The 17554-nt window shown below is 38.7% G+C and overlaps 1 protein-coding gene across 1 annotated transcript in view; it reads right to left on the reverse strand.

Annotated features, from left to right (window-relative positions):
* The window catches only part of TG (thyroglobulin), a 139899-nt gene that overhangs the window by 17861 nt on the left and 104484 nt on the right, over window positions 1-17554 (reverse strand). The window contains exons 43-45 of the mRNA XM_048939555.1: window positions 11089-11253; window positions 10220-10387; window positions 2717-2898 (exon numbers count right to left, since the gene is read on the reverse strand). Of these exons, the coding sequence (XP_048795512.1) occupies window positions 2717-2898; window positions 10220-10387; window positions 11089-11253 (515 nt within the window). The remainder of the gene's footprint in view (window positions 1-2716; window positions 2899-10219; window positions 10388-11088; window positions 11254-17554) is intronic.

The raw sequence follows: 17554 nt of genomic DNA on the forward strand, positions 1-17554 counted from the left end.
GGGCAAATTAAAAAACAAACTACCACAAAAAGGAGATGTTTATTTCTTACAGGCATAGGATACCAGAGTTAAAAAAAAAAGAAAAAAAGAAAGAAAAAAAAAGAAAAAAGAAAAAAAAAAGAAAGGGAAAGGAAAAGAAAAAGGAAGTGAAAGTTATTTTATAGAAGAGAAAAAAAAAATCAGAGAATTGTAGCTAAAACAATTTTAAAAGTGGAAATGTTTTAAAGTCATCAGATATGCACAACATATATAATTCACAAAAAACACTTTGGTTTCCTTTTTGCACTTCAGAAACTTGTTAAATCTAGAAGTAATAATTTCCTGGTACAGATTTTTTCTGAGAATAATGCTGGTGGTAAGCTTTTTGTTAAAAACAAATCAAGAAGATTTTCTATGTTCTATATGCAATACTGATGTAGCTGACTATAATTCTGTAAAAAAAAAAAAGAAGTGTTTATCATCAGATGTCCTGGTTTCCCTTCTGATTCTCATGCTTGCTCTCTAAGCCAATCACTTCTTTTCCTAACAAAGCCATTTGCTTCATGTTGTAAATTAGCAGGTAATTCCTGTGTTGACGAGGCTGAGAGCTGGAATTGCTCTCTGTATAGCACATCCCTGCTGCAAACAAGCGTGCTAGCTGCTACAGCTTTGCTATGGTCAATGTCTGCACCATGCTGAGCATGTAGGCTGAACATGGATGACTAAATGTGACAGCCCTTAAGACCTCTGTATGGAGGTAATCTCTGGACAGGAAGATCACAAGGCAGTGATTGCTGTCCTCTTCTTGAGCAAATGCTGCACAGCACAAGACTGGAGAAATGGCACACAGCTCAACCCACAGCCCTCTGGCTTGTTTATGCTATGACCTCAATGCACTGGCACACCTGGACCACCCAGAAGCCTTCCCCAAACAGATGTAGCCACTGCTATCTTGGATCAGATGTTTCCAAGTGAATCTTGGCTCCTGTTCACCCTCCGCTCCCTGAGGCTCCCCTGGAGCAACAGCCTGCCATCCTAATGGAGGCCAAAGATCTACTGAAAGCAAAGTCTTGCCTCTAAAGTCTCATAGAAATACCCATGGTGTGACAGAAAGCTTTAGTGCCGAGAAGCCAGACACCAGGAGCTTGTAGCTATGATATCTCAAAAGAGAACAGAGGAGTGAAGCAGCTTAGACTGACGTATTCGATCACCATGTTATAAAACACATCACCTTAGAAATGGAAAGTATTTTCATAACTAAACTGCACTTGAAGAAGGAAAAGGAACTTGGAAATAGGCTTTTTTTTCCTGAAGATCTGTTCCACTTAAAAATTTTGCCTCAGTGTCTGCTCATTGGCAGGAAAATAGGTAAGATTTCCTCTCTGTTTGCCTCCTTTCAGAGAAATGAGTTGAGACCCCACAGCTCAAGATCCGCTACCAGCAAAAGCAAATTGGCTCCCAAGAGAGAAAATTCCAGTCTTTTCTGCAGATCAAGCAGCATATCAAACTGCCATGTGTCCCAGTCTGAAGACTCCTACTGGTTTATGGCCTGCCCAGCTTTATAGGTTTATAGGTGCCCAGCTTTACTGTCATGACTGCCTTAGAGTCTTAACACAACTGAGAAATGAGTTGTTCAAACTGATTGTTTTCCAGAGCTGCTGGACCCTGGAGCTACGCACAATAACTGGATAAACAGATCACGATGTTGAAGCTCTTCATATTTACGAGGTGGCCCCTGCCTGCAATGTCTCTGCTGATACTCAATCACATTACAACTATTTCCATCAAAGAGGCTGGGAGGCACTTTGGGTCTATGGTGTATCCTGATGGATACACCAATAGGGTGAGAGCCTGAAATCATGTTTTCTCCTTTCACCTCTGCAAAAAGATCTTGTGTTCATACATAGTCTTGTAATTCTTTCACCATGGGAAATCATATGTAAATGGAGTAAATCCTGGTTTTAGAAGTTAAGCAACCACTGTACACTGGCACAAGTGACTGCACAAGTCAAAGAAACATATGAATAAGCCAAAGGGAATTCTTCTGCCATGGATAAAATGAAGATTAGCTATGAACAGAATTATGTTGAGAGCCACTTTTATGAACATTCACAAACTGTTTTACCTGTAGAAAGCCTGTCTTGGTGAAGATATTGGTTTCATAATATAAAACTTCATGCAATTGCTGAAATCAAAGTTTTCAAACTTGATCACCTAAAAATATTGCACTCACCTAAACAACCACTTAAAATAATAAAAAGTACTGATTTTCAACATTTATATATTTCTACAACCTACAACACTGCAATGTCTCCAAACTTCTGAAGAATAAAAATAGCATATAACTGTATAATAAAGGTGAGTGCTTTTTAATACAATCTGATTTATTTATATTCCCTGTTGCAGGGATGAGAAGACTCGAAGAGTAACTGATGAAGAGTTTGCAGATAACAAGACATCTTTGATATAAAAATGTATATTAGAAACATTAGTAATTTGAATCCATGTACAGTTCTGGAAAACTTTCTCAACCTTTTCACAAAGGATAAAAGCCCCTTACATTTCTTTTTATTATTGTTATTGGAAGCTTTGTGGAAAACAAAATAATATAGCACATTTTCTATTCATTTGCATAAGAATTCATCATGTTATTCAGAATATAAATGTATACTGGAGATAAGCAAAACAAACCTTCCATAACCACAGTTATATAATTATCATAGGATGAGTTTCTTACCGGGTGGCATTTTCCAAAGCCCTGGAAAATGATGAATAATCATCAGCTGAATGTTCAAGGGAGTAATACCATACAGCTGCATCTTCAATGAACAAGTTGGAGTCTTCTCCTCCCAGAGAATTTTGCAGAGCTTGATAAAAGGCTGTTTTGCTGTTGGTTCTTCCTTGACTTTCTTCAAATTTCTGAGAACAAAACAAATGGAATTTGCAAACAAAATCAAAACAGTTTTTTTTTTGTTTTGTTTTTGTTTTTTGTTTTTTTGTTTTTTAATGGAACAATACAGGCTTAGATATCCCTCTGATGGAATGAGTTCTCTTTACCATGACCTCTGGTTTAGAGGACGAAATAAGGAACAGTCCTACTTTTACTTTCCCAAGACAGTCACCAAGCAGCAAAATTGACTTCCTCAGTAAATAACATAGGACTGAATCACTAAGCTGGTTGATCCAAGTTGTAGAAATAGTTTTGGTGAGGTGTAGCTATAATACTGCAAAACTCAGCTGGCTCTTACAGAAAAATAGTCAACAGAGATGTTTCCTTAGAGTGCATGTGCCAAGTGTTGTCTTACTGATGAGTTTGAGTGAGAAAACTAAAGGGGAGAGAGAGAGAGAGATTGCTCCTCACTTTCGGACATTAGAGAACACTGACACATGGCTACGTCACTCTGACTCTTCAGCAAGTGCTTACAAAGAAATAAGTCTGCTATAAAGCCTTTATTTGAGTCACTATTGGAATAATACCTGCCTTCGCCTTGGAAGAGAAATCACTCTTCTCCAAAACTCAATGGGAGTAGCAGTCATTATCTCCAAAATTCATAACTCCTATTCCTTTCAGAGAGTGAAATGCCCTATATATGAGTTTGAGAGACTGAAACCTTGCCTAACATAATGCCATTTTCCCCAGAGCAGTGAGCACGTCTCTGCAGAATTATTGATAGCAGGGATTGTCTCCTACGCCAAACTGTTCAGCTGATCCTATTTTTAACAAAGCTAAAGACTGCTGGAATTTTTCAACACATCTTTCTTTGAGGAAGTTTTTGTTGTATTAATTTAGACTTTTCACCTTTTTTTGTTCCTTCTTTTTTTTCCCCCTTTTTTGGTAGAACTTATTTCAGCTTAAAGTTCCTGAAAAAAAAATCAAAACCACAACTCCTTTCTAAAAAGAACACCTTGCAGGTGCGTGCTTGCTGAAATTTAGTACTAGAGTGCCAGAGAAAAAGATCTAATAAACCACCTATATTATTTTGGGCAGCTAGTCTGAAGCAAAATATAAGGGTGTCTGCCCAGTCCAGTTACCAGAGATGGTTTATTGAATATATTATTTCGATGGCCTGCAGCTGGTTTTCATCATGCAGCTAGAAGCTCTTTCCACAACCCTACACAGAAAGTACGTAAGGAATAATTACTTTTCAACAGATTCACAGAAATGAAAGATGGAAAACTAGTCTCCCACTGCTGAGGCCTAGGCCTGTCTTTACTGACGTGCTTTAAAGCTTTGTGCAGTTTGATTAAATGACTTGACAAGGGATTTCAAAACACTAGCAAATATTCCAAGGCCTAAAAAGATCTTGGCAATTCTCCTTGTATTTGTAATAAATTCTTCTTTTGCTAGACTTTGGCCCATGCAAACTGAAAAGAGTCGTGTGGTGCCAGTTTTAGTAACATGGCTGTAATCCAAAAAAGATCAGCGACTGACAGATGACACGTCATTTCGTCTGCATGAACGCCGCATATGAAACTGTGTAGTGCACTTGTCTGCAAAATCACTGACTTTGCATACAGCATGGACACATATATTTTTTCTGCAAGAAATGGAAATTATCACTAAAGAGCTGACGGCAAATCCACAGAATTCAGAATCAAGCTTTTGCAAGGCTTTGGTAGAATACAAGTCTGTAATATTCAGTGGAAACACTGCTGCTGTCTAAATAGGAATCTCTCATTTGGTGACTGAGATTGCAGGATTTGGCTAACAACTGTGGTAAAAAACATACTTTCCTGTGTTGATGCAGAGTCAAAGCTCTTAAGTGTAAAGTAAATTTAATCAACTTTCCTGCTTCTATTTTATTCCATAGAATCATAGAATAACAGAACCATTTGAGTTGAAAGGAACCTTAAAAGTCATGTAGGCCAGCTCCCCTGCAATGAACAGGGACATCTCCAGCTTGATCAAGTTGCTCAAAGCCCTGTCCAGACTGACCTTGAACATCTCCAAGGATTGGGCATCCATCCTCTGAGCAACTTGTTCCAGTGCCTCACCACCCTTATCCTAGGAACATTTTCCTTATATCCAATCTAAATCTCCCCTCTTAGTTTGAAACCATTTGTTCTGGGAACTGATCATTCACTGCCTCATCAACTATTAGGCCTCAAATGTCATGGTTCAAAAACACAGAGAATGAGTTGGATCATCACGCAATGCATGGTTAAGCTGAGAATCAACTTGCCACGAGATGCTGTGGATATCAGAACTGGTGAAGATGAAATCTCATGAAGAAGTGAATGGAAAAGTAAAACATCAGTTCATGGTTACAAAATACACAGACCAATTCCGGTTAAGATGCTTCTAAGCTACGAAGTACTCTGGGTTCAGAACATTTAGCAAAAGTATCGTATTTGCTTATATACTCTTACAAACATCCCAGTCTTAGCCACTGCTGAAAACAGTGTTCTGGACTAACTGGGCCTTAAATCTGACTCAGTGTGGTTGCTTTTAGGTTTTTACTGTGCTTGCGTACTAGTTTCTGTGATATTCAAAATGCCCTAGAAATTTCTGTTGACCTTTCTCAGCAATCATTGCTAACTGAGTGGCATCCATGAGATGTGGTGAGCTGGCAGAGGCAGAACCAAATAAAAACATAACTGGCATCTGTAAAACATTTTGATATTTCCATCTAACACTGCACATTTTGAAATGCGATGTTTCAAGAGTTGATTTGGCCACTTATAAAACGTAATTTAAACATCTGACTTTAACATGATAACACCAATCAAAACAATACAGTCAAAACCCATAAAACATTAAAAAGACAAAGTATCTTAATCATTCAAAATTTGTTTGACCAGTTTTCCATGTCCAAAAAATATTCCCCTTTAGAAATTATATGGCCAAAGAACAATTTTCAAGTAGCAGTAGATACAACAGCTGCTACTTGATTAGAAGAAACAGCTGCATGTTATGTAAAACAATTTACACTGTCAACCTCTAAAGAGGTATAAATTGACTACTGAGCTGTTGTGAGGTTTTCAATATTTTTTTTTAATAAATAGGTAAGAAAATGAAGGACAGCAGGCGCATTGCTTTCCACTGCTCCGGTGATGCAGAGCAGTCATAAACATTGCCTAAATAATGCACTAAAAAATACTAACTGTTCTTGCTGCAGTATGGGCTTCTAGAGCATTTGAGCGATCCTGGTCCGGTATTTCATTTAAAAAGAAAGTGTTGCAGTTGGTAAACAAATATTTACATCTTCCATGAGGCAAAATGTAATTTTCTGAGAAACTGGAGTAGTGATAATGCTAACAGACTGTACAGAGATACTCAGTTTAAATGTCTTCTGATAAACTTAATCACAAAATGCTGAAAGACCTTGCCAGCTATTCAGCAGTGTTTCAGTTATTCCAGATAACTGCAAGATGAAGTAAACAGCTTATATCAGCCCATTCTCCTCACTGATGGCATTTATCAGAACACTGCTGTATAACCAAGATGTTATAATCACAATACAATTGTGTATAATCAATAGATATCAAGATGTTATAATTGCAATATAATCAAAAGAGTAAGGCAAAGCAAACAAGGATCACAAAAGAGAATAAATAGAAGAGCTTACCCTTGGGTTGAGCTCACTAGAAGATACCAAAGAAGAGGATCTCCAGAAGAGATCCTTCCCCTCTGGTAGCCAGCTCTTAAATAGGTCCAGGAGAGATGGAGCCTGGCTCCACCCCTTCCGGCAGCACAGGTGAATTGCCTTCACCTGTGCTCCTCTGGCTGACTCATGGCTCACCTCAGGTGATCAATCAGAGGTTCAGGCCGTGACTCAGCAGTTCCCATACAACTGCTCACCAGGTCATTGCAGCTAATGTACACTTATCGGCCATCTGTTGCATGTAGCTGGATGTCTTACCCACCCAATTAGAAGAAATTAACTGACTGTATTATACTGTATGATACAAGATCTGCTCTGCTTAGATTCCGTTGCTTACATGGGGTAAATAGACTATATTTCTATTTATTCACTCTCCTATGTCCTGGTTCAGAGAATGGGTAGCCAAATAAATGGGGAGGAAAGAGAAGGGAAGAAAACATGCAAAGTGCATTCTTAGTCTTCCAAATAAAAAGAAAGTTGACAGTCCTTGCAGAGAGGAGATTAAGCAGCAGGCACAGAACATACGGAGGACATCAACAGGGCTGTACTGACTTGCACACAATAGGCAGACTAACCACAGAGACACATCAGCATGAGTACATTTAATGCCAATAGGAACTGTTGGATCCTGTCACCTGAGCATCTCATATAGCATAGGGAAACAATTCTGCCCATATGGGAATTGAAATAAACATTTTTAGAGGTTTCTGCTCAGCTGCTCTAATCTATGATTGTTTGCAGCTAATATCCCTGAAGGTCTGTCATGGGAATTGTGATAACGGATTCAGAGTTAACTGCTCCATATGCCACATCATAGTGCATTATGGTGCCACTTGCTGTTCCCTAAACAAATCCTGCTTTGTTTCTCACTTAGTCTCAACCATCAGATGGCTACACTGGAGATGAGTACGCAGTGCTCCAGGAAGTGGTAAATCTGTCTGAGTTCACATGAATAAGCATTCAGGTGAATGCCATAAAACCGTCACTACCACGGGCAAGACACTGAGCATGAATGTCTGATATAGACATCACCAAGAGACTTCAGCTTTTAATGGTAAACAAACAGAAATGTTTTGCTAGCACAGAACTGGTTTCTTGTGTGCTTTCTGTCATTCTCCTTCATTTTTAATAGTAAAGGTCTGAACAGTTGTAAGTACAGTCTTATAGAAGTACAGAGACGATCAACAGCCAAATTTCAGTAAGCCCTCACAGAACAACATAGTACAAACTGTGTTTACCATCTTCAGGTCTAGTCGTAGTCTAGAGGCTTTGGTCTCACTTGTTGACTGCTTAGAGTTTCTAAAACTTTTATATGAAGCTTCAGTGTGAGGTGATAAACTTGTCTTCTTTATATCTAAAATGGCTAGAAGTTTCTCCTCACCAGCTACAGCATTGAAGACATCAGTGTAAAGGGAGGACTTTTCCCATTTTGTATATTGCTACAGTACCCTTTAGCTGTGCTATTCATCTGCACAAATTAATACATTGTTTTTTTCATTACAGAGTTGGAGCACATTCACAATCACGGGTGGATTTTCTCACTGTTACAATATTGATTGATAAGAGAGGGTTACTTTACCCTAGGAGGTTCTGTCCCCTCTGTAGAATAGTTGAAATAACTTAGTTCCTAGTTTGACTACAACAATGCCTTGTTTGTATACACTGAGTTCAGTGCTCTACCCACCAGCCAAGCCTATCCACCTTCCTTAGCATATATCAGTAAAAAAAAAAATTAAGTCTTCCCAGAGAGATCTAAGTCAAAAATACCTCAAGGGAAGCTTTCAAATTACAGAACAGTAGTTGCTGTTGTGTTGTGTCTCAAATCCTTCTCCTTTTGTTGTGGGAAGATTAGAGGAGAGCTAGCAGAGATCAAGGATCACCATGTCATTAGGACAGAGGAAACAAAGCACCAACAGTAACAACCACCACCTGCATTAGTTTCTTTCACTGTGGTTAAATGTGTCTGTGGCCTACTCAGGATTTTATCATCTGACTTTGGTTGCAACCCTTTAGGTCCTTAAATTGCTCAGTGATGGAGGCAGTGTTAGCATTTGCTAGAAATTAATGAAGTGTGTGGATAAGGGAAAAATGAGGTAGCTTTAACATCACAGCATGACTTTAAGTACACAATCTGAAGATAGATAGGAAAACAGACTACTCAGAGCAGTTATACTGACTCAACCCCTCAAAACCTGTTGACATATGAAGGCAGAAATAGGAAAATGTGGATTAAAAGAAAAATCTCAGTAAAAACAAGAAAACAGCTCAAGAAAGTCAAAAGGAGAAATCAAAACATAACCAGTTACAATGAATATTGTGAGTTTTCTGGAGCTGAGATGAAATCTAACTTAAGTGAGATAGATACTATCATAATAACTAATAAGGAAGTTATTTATCCTCCAAAGTAAAGACAGTTAAACCCTTTTGTTCCTCTGAACTTCAGTAGTAGGGGATTTTAAAACAGGTCTCTTGGATTAAGGTAGAAACAACCACTTCTTAGGGTATAGTTGCACCAGCTTACTGAGTTCCTTCCAAGCTTATTTTAAGCAAGTCTTTGTAAAAAAAAAATACCAAAGATATCCCAGATTTTCTTTTTTAAAGGCAACATTTTATTATCAAGTTGTGAGTAAAACCTTTTTTTTCTTTTCATTTCAACCTGACAGTGCTGGCTGTTCATACTTGTGGGTTTCATTAACACCATGATTGATTTGGTGCATCATTTTCAATTCAGCATGGAAATTCATTTCTGTTTTGCAGGCAACTGTCATATGTGGAAGTAGTGGTAAAGGAAAGAATTTCACTTCCTAATTAGAATTTCCTAATCTATCACATGATTGTACTTGGGTTACTGAGGGTTATTCCCTTTTGACAGGATCCAGATCAGTATCTGCAGCCTCCAGGATCACAACCCTCTTACTGTGCCTGACTTCCACTTTTAATTAATTTCAAAAGAGAAGGGCACATAAAATAACAGCAGAAAACTTCTGACAAAGACTAAAGAAGCAATATCAGCTTTCTTCAAGTGGATCAAAAAGTCTTCATCCAAAGGGATTATTTTATCATCAGTTCTTAAGCAAACAGGTCTGTGTGCTGTGGACTGCCTGAAAAGGGAAGCTAGGATTGACCTTTCGTGAAATCCCCAATGTTACAGAAAGATTGCAGCATAGTTCTCTTAGACATTGTTTAAAATAATCCTGTTGATTTCTTAGCATTTTGCAGTGTTTAATTTTAGCAGTGCTAAATGGGAAGTGCTGTGGCTCCCACTGTAGAGGTGTGCAGCTGAACTAGAGGAGGTTAATATACTGCTTCAAGAGCAGAAGTGCCAAAGGGTTACAAGAAGTACAATCGTTCAGGAAGACCTTCACGGCTTTGTGGACTTACGTCCAAAGTATTTCATGGACCCAATTATTTTTTTATTTCACCAGGTTATAGCTCAAAATCTGAGCTATAAAAATCAGGGAATTGTTGTTGTTAGCCATACCTAGTTCTTATTCAGAAACACCTGTTCAGGAGCATTTATTTCCTATGGGTAACAGAAAAAAAGGTCACAGAAAAGGGTTGGCGTGAAAAAGACTGAATTAACCATGTTCTGCAGTGATAAACCTAATAAGAAAAGATTGCTTTATTCTTCCTACCTTAATTGCCTTAGCTCTGCTGATCAATCCATCTTGCTGAGCACTTCCAATGAGCAGATCTACTTTCTGAAGTTGAGGGCGCTGCAGGGCTTTAGCTAAAGGTTCCTGAAGGTAAACTTCATCTACCACTGGACCCCAGTACTGGAATGGGCCACTTATCGCTAGGAGCTACCAAAAAACAAAACAAAACAAGAATAGTGCAGTTAAATAGTTTACCTTTTCCATTTTACTTATGCTTTAGAGAACTGAACTGGCAGATTCATAGTGAACAAGTGATCTGCTGATATAAGTGCAAACTCACCACTGCAAGAAGCAATGCTTTTACTGACAGTCTTAATAGGTGAAGTGAGCTGAACTGGTTAAGAAAACTGATGGTCTTAAAGTCAAAGAAATGCTATCTTTAATCAGAGATTGGTTCTCTGCCAGTCCTGATTGGATAATGTATTGCCAGGGAATGTTTTTAGCTGTGGGTAAAGGATCTATCTCTAGAACTGTACTGCAACTTTCACAAGATTCCCATTTAAGAGACTGTGGATATCCATCCCCATTTCCTTTTTCGTTTTTTTTACAGAGAAATGTTTCTCCTCTAGAGTAACAATCAGGTGCAGATGAAATAAGAGTGAAAGAGGGCAAAAACTATACTGGAATTAATATTGAAAGACATAGTCAAAATAGTGTAAAAGTATTTCAACCTAAAGAAGAATTCAAAGATAAGAGGTGGATGCCACTCCACAAAACCAGTTCCTCTCTCACAGGGAGTCAGCCCAATTTATTTTTTATGCTTCCTCATAACTTTATTTAAATAGAAAATTCTTGTTGATTCCTGGCATGCATAATGGCATAATGCCATACACATTACTACAGTGTACCTTAGTCTGTGCATTGTTGAGCACATGAGCAGGCAACTGGCGGAGGCAGGCTACGATTTCCTCACTGGTGGATGAGGGGCATCCCACATCATCAGCCAGGACTGCTGCTTGGGCTTGAGCTCTCCTCTTTGTGATGATGGACGCTGGAGAAAAAGCTGAACCTCCCTGGAAAAGAATGACAGCATCAGTCAAGACATCCTAACAAAACACCTGATCCCCTGGTGCAGGTAACTAAGGTGAGAAGCACAATCTACATAGTTGCAGAATGTAGAACACTAGTATTTAAAAATAAGGTGCAGGTTCTGATGACCAAAGCAAGGAGAAAGAGAGGTCTGGCTGTTTCTCAGCTCTGTCAGAGTAATTTCAGAAGACCTCTGAAAAGTCTCTACAGTATGTCTACATCTGAGTCACATCTATGCAATAACTCTGAAAATTTTGCTCGAAGGAGACACATTCAAACAGGAACAGATAAAAAGAATTTGCTGTGAGGCATGTCAGGAAGTGGAGAGCTCATCTGTCAAGAAGACACTAAAGAATTTGGCTTGCTTAAATTTTAAAAACAAGGACTGGGATGGTGCATGATCTTTATAAATGAACCAGTGAAGAAGAGCTACTTACACCTTAAGACAATGCTAGTACAAAACCAAATGGTCACTGAATACTTGTATTGACCATAAATAAATTTCAGCTAGAAACTCTATGATCACTAATCCAAGAAGGGGTGAGGATATAGCAGAGCTGTAAACAGAGGTAGCAGGAACAAAAGCCTAAGCAATTTTACACTGTGATTTGAATATTGCAGTAAAGTCAGTATTTGGTGCAGTAGCATCATTACCAAAACTTGGACCCAAAGCCTTTCTAGTTCCATGCTTGCATGAATTTATTATTTACTCTAGATTATGACCATAGCTTTCACTGACTATGAAACGTGCTGATTATTGTGGTGATGTGCAGTGTAAATTTCTCATGTGGTCATCAAATATGCTTTCAGACCTTACACTTAGTTTTTAATTCTATTGAGTGTTTTCTGTCTCTCAGCATTCCAGAGTAAGCTATGTAAAGGGAAAATGAGCTTATGTTCTTTACTTACGCTCTGGGAATCATAGAACAGCCTCAGCTGAAAAGGACCTCAATGATCATCTTGTTTCAATCCCCTGCTATGTGCAGGTCGCCAGCCACCAGACCAGGCTGCCCAGAGCCACATCCAGCCTGGCTTTGAATGCCTCCAGGGATGGGGCATCCACAGCCTCCTTGGGCAACCTGTTCCAGTGTGTTACCACCCTCTGAGTGAGAAACTTCCTCCTAATATCCAACCTAAACATCTTTACATCTTAGCCTTATCTTCCAGGACTAATGATTAATGGTGGAAAAACACTAGCTGTCAATTTAAAAATAATTCTTAAATTCAAGCTACATAAGATTAACCAGATCCAGAACACATCAAAATCAGAGCACACGGCTAGTCCAGGCTTTATCCTGGAGTCTTTTCTGATCTTTCCTATAGCTATGCCATTAAGGGAAATAATATATTGTCACAACACCGTTGAGTAACAAAAACTATTTATTTAAAATGCAAATAGATTAGCATTAATCTGATAAGATTTGACCTAGAATGGAAATGGAATAGCTCTGAAATGGTTCAAATGACTAATTTCCAGAGATTTACTGTAACAACTGCTAAGAAGAGCTTCTGTCTTCTAAAAAAAGCCAAGAGCTGTGTGATGTGAAAGACCTTGATCTATTGAACAGATTAAGTTACTGTTTACTGAATTTGCTCAAAGCATAACTACATGAGAGAAAAAAAGCATAAAAATGAGGACTTGTTAAAAAGAAACAGAAAGCAAACAATAAATCCTCAATTAGAAACTGTCTCAAATCTTTCAGCCAGAATGTTTTACACTTTGAACAAGCAGATCCACTGGTACTAATAGGACATCATTGCTCACAACTGGAGTAACTGGTTTCCAAAAAAGAGGTTATTGTTTGCATATAGAGACAGTGGTTTTATTTCACAGAATGTAATATTTCTAGTGTTACTGACTTTCTGAAAGGTTCCCCTTTCTTTTTAAGCAATCATACAAGCAAGCACAGTTATTTATTAGCTTAATACCTGAGTTTCAGGTGGTTGCAGATTAGTAAAGGAGAAAGCTATGACTTTATGTCTTAGGGCACTGGAAGTGTCATGTCTGTCCCCAATTAGGGCAGGACTGAAAATGAAGAGAAAAAACACTACTTGGCCTTATTCCTTCCTTCTGACCACAATTCAGGTGAGAACGTGAGTCAGCCATGGGCTTTAACCTCACAGGGGACTTGTGGCCTATTTTGTATTTGCAAGGCATGATATTAGCCATCTGCTGACTAGGTGCACTGACTCAATTGATCATGAGAGAGAAAGAAATCTATCCTTGATGACAGCATCTGTGTATGTGGGTATGTCCCTAGGATGCAGAGTTTTTGCCTGCCTTCAGAAGAGCACATTCACCACAACTGGGATGGCTGAGACTAGAAAAGGGACAATATTCTTCTCATGTTGGATTCTCCCAGAAGAGTAGTTTGCTTGATTTTCATGTGTAGCAAGGAATCACATGCCTCCTTGGCAGAGCAATGAAATTAGAACTAGGTTTGCACAAAATTCATGCATGAACTTTTCAAGCATAGGTCTCAACATCAATTTCTGAAAGTGCTCAGCATACTTTATCAAGTATCCAATGCATCTAAAGCATTCAGGAAAAAAGTCTCGAATTAAAATTAAAAAAGGGCTTAGTTTTCCCATATTCTGAGGGTGAAAGAAATTACTTATTCAAAGGCTGAATTTGATGGTAAATTGAGCACTGAGTACAGGTAACAGACAGAGTCCAAACTCAGTGACTAAGCAAAGATTTCTAGTAAGTGCTTGGTTTTGAATACATCTCAAGGACTTTAAAAGCTGTGCAAAATTCCCCTCCTCTCTGATCTCTACAAATTAGGTGGCTGCCATTAGGCCAAGTATTGAGCCAAATGGTGATTGATAGAAATTTCCCAGAGATAATAGAAACAAAGAATCATGGAACAACTTGGGTAAAAAGGGACCCTAAAAATCATCTTGTTCCTACACCCTTACCAGAGATAGGTGGTCACCCAATAGACCAGATTTCCAAAAGCTCTATCCAACCTGTTCTCTCTGTGGAGGGAGAACTAAAAGCCTGAGTAGGTCAATCGTCATCTCATAGGACTGGATGCGTACAGGCTAGCACTACACATGGTCCAAGCTTTACAGGTAAGAGAAAATGCCCAAATGTCTGTCAATGTGTTTACAGGGTGAGGGAGTTCAAGGGGAAGACAACTTGTTTAGAGGAAGTTTTCCCTTCTTTGCCTCACTGGTTAGAGCAGCCTTTAAGTTCCACTTATGTTTTTCTTCTATTTCACATGGTAATGTCCACTTCGCTGTTTGTATTCAGGAAGCATGTCTTGCATTTGGTATTTGAAATAGATATGGTGTCCAACTACTGCTATTCATATTTAATTTTTATTGGGACTGGACATGGAGGACCTTGGGACATTATTCAAGCAGTATTTGGAAGCGATAGCATTACATCTTCCTCCACTTGCATCTGAAATGCACTTCAGGCTCTGAAAACAAGGTTCGTCTCACCACAGAATTTAAGCAACCAAAACCATTCAAATTCTCCGTTTTTCAAATTTGTACCACAACTTAGGCTCATTGTATCCTCACCAAAAAATAAACCAATCATGAGCAAAGGAGTGACAGCAGAAGCTGGAGACTGCCCAGAATTAAATTTCTTCATTTTCAGCCAGCAGTTTTCACATTAAACAGAAATATTTTCTAAACACTGTAACCACTTTAGAGGCAGGCTAAAGACACATAAAATAATGGTTGCACTCAGCATTTCTTTTCCTATAAAGCCACAATTTCTTTCTGAGATTAGTCCAGTAATAAAGGAGTTGTGAGCTTTCACCCATATTTCCACCAGCATGACAGAATCATGAATCAGGAAAACAAAACTCATGAGATCACCTCAAAAATAATAAACACTGTTGTCATTGTTAATTCTCTGATTTTTAACTCTTAGGAATTCTCATCTATCTATAAACACAAGAACTAAAAATTTACATTTAAGTGAAACAGCTGAGATCTTCAGATACACCCACAGTACAGTTCTTGTAAGCAAACCTCTGAAGAATATGATATGCTATTGGATCATGAAAATTTGTCATCCTGATGCCATGGGGTATTTCCTATCTCAGCATCACTTCTTTTTGCAGTTGTCCATATGGACTGACCCACTGTGATCAGAGGAAATTCTAATGATATTTTTGACAACAACCAGACGAAAGCATTCAGTACTGAACTTCTGCAAAGTAGCTGCAGCTATGTTGTGCAACCCCAAACAGCAATATTACACAGTCCCTCTACATTCACAGGATTAGAGCGAGCATTGGGAAGTGTTGGACAGTAATGCCTCGTGCAACAAGTGACAGTGTTGCAAACAGAAGGTAAAGTTTTCAGTGCTATTTAGGTCAGGGTCCATCAGATTTCCAAGCATTTCTTTTGTTTTGTTTCATATTTAGAGGTTATGTTGGATGGTAGACATTCAGATGCTAAGAAATGTTGCAGCTCACAGTGCTGATGAATCAAATCAGTATTACATGAAGATGAGTTCTTGTTTTGATGTCAGGTTGTGATCAGCTGAACTGAGGCCGGTCCATCTCACAGATTGCTCTCTTGGGTCATCATAGTACACAGATCCATACAGATGCTATCCCGTCTGCCCCAATCCTCCTACCAATTGCTGAGCACTTCTAACCATTTGTGCCTGCTTCAGCTATCTCACAGTTTAGAACCCTCAGACAAACAGCATCCCTTGCTGTTATTATCTCCAATGAATTAATAAATAAGAATATAAAGACTTACTGTAAAGCTATACCTCTGTCTCCAGCTTAAACAGAAAGGACAATTTGCCATACACATCGCAAGGCAGCATTTCAATTCCTCATTTATTCTGGAAACTCACGCAAAGTTTTTCAAAACTGATTCACAGCGGATCTAATGATTAGAAACTTTGCTGCAATTAGATACCATCAGCACGGTAAACTCCAGACCTCTCTCCTCTCTTCACATTATCATTTCTTATTTTTCCAGCCTGACTCAAAACTGCAAACCCTGCTTGACTGAGGTTGATCTATTTGACACACATACTGCCTTCAAATTAATGCAGTTCTGATGGTTGTAAGGCTGCAAAGTCCCTTTGGAGCAGGCTTTCTATATGCCTACAGATTATGGACGATGCAGTGCCAGTAACATCACTGAAAGTGAGGCTGAAATATATCTAATAGTAATAGTCATGTACACGTTACAACAGATGAATTGTCCTGAAGCTTCTACTTTTCCCAGTATTCATTTGTTAAAGATAGTGTCCCCACAGAGCTAGGGGCTCTGCAGGCACGCACTTTCCAGCCAGGTGTATCGGTCACCTGTTTTGACCTCTGGGATGGCTGGGCTCTTCCATTTCCTGACTGCTGATCTCCAGTGCTTCCTATCACTTAAAATGAGGCTCATATTTGGCTAAAAGTGCAAAGCATCTAAGCTGACTTCAGAACCACCAAGAAATGGACATCACAATCTTCTCCTCTGCAGCTTGTCCTGGAAATAATCACCCCCTGGACAGAAAATGGCACCTTTATTTCTGTTGGAGGATGTTTTCAGTTTCAGTTAATGGCTTCTGTTGCTTTCAATACCAGATTAAAGAGGCTTTCTATATCCTGTTTTTCTTCTGCAAAACTAAAGTGATCTACAACAAACTGACCACTGACTCCTCTTTCAAAGATGAACTTAATAATTTCTCTACATAAGACTTATAATATTCTCAAAAGTGGTTTTCAATTTAGGGTCTTCTTTTTACTTCTTTTCTTGCAGGGCTGTATTTTTGGATCCTGGATTTTTCTTTTCTTATACATCTAATTCTGTGTGATGGCAAGAGGCTCATAACACAGGCAGACTGCAGGGCTGTGTGTGAAGACATTAATGCTATTTTTCCAGGCTTTCAGAGTCTGTCTTAAAGAACTTGGTGGAGCATAAAACTTTGGGACCAACTCAGAGAACCACTATCAAAGTTAAATAATTATTTAGGAAAAAGTTCTGACAGATTGGTGGGAAATAGTGCACAAATTGTGATGGGAGATCAGCAGGTTCGCTTTGAGGAAATAGGAAAGAGGAAATAAATATTTTTTCCTTCTTACCCATCTACTACAACTGTGATTTTCAGATTAAAAGGGAGGAAGGGGAGCAGGGAGAGAGTCTGTCTTCCATCAAAAATATCTTTTTTAAGATTTTCTTGTTTAGACATGGTTCTTGCCAAATCCCTCATCCCTGTGATAGGAGCAGCCCTGCAAGGGCAACACTATTCTCTCATGTGACTCACTGAGTGCCTGCTTCAGGCTAGAGACTTGAATGACAGGATATAAGTAC

The sequence above is a fragment of the Lagopus muta genome, chromosome 3 (assembly GCF_023343835.1).
Source record: "Lagopus muta isolate bLagMut1 chromosome 3, bLagMut1 primary, whole genome shotgun sequence".
Lineage (NCBI taxonomy): Eukaryota > Metazoa > Chordata > Aves > Galliformes > Phasianidae > Lagopus > Lagopus muta.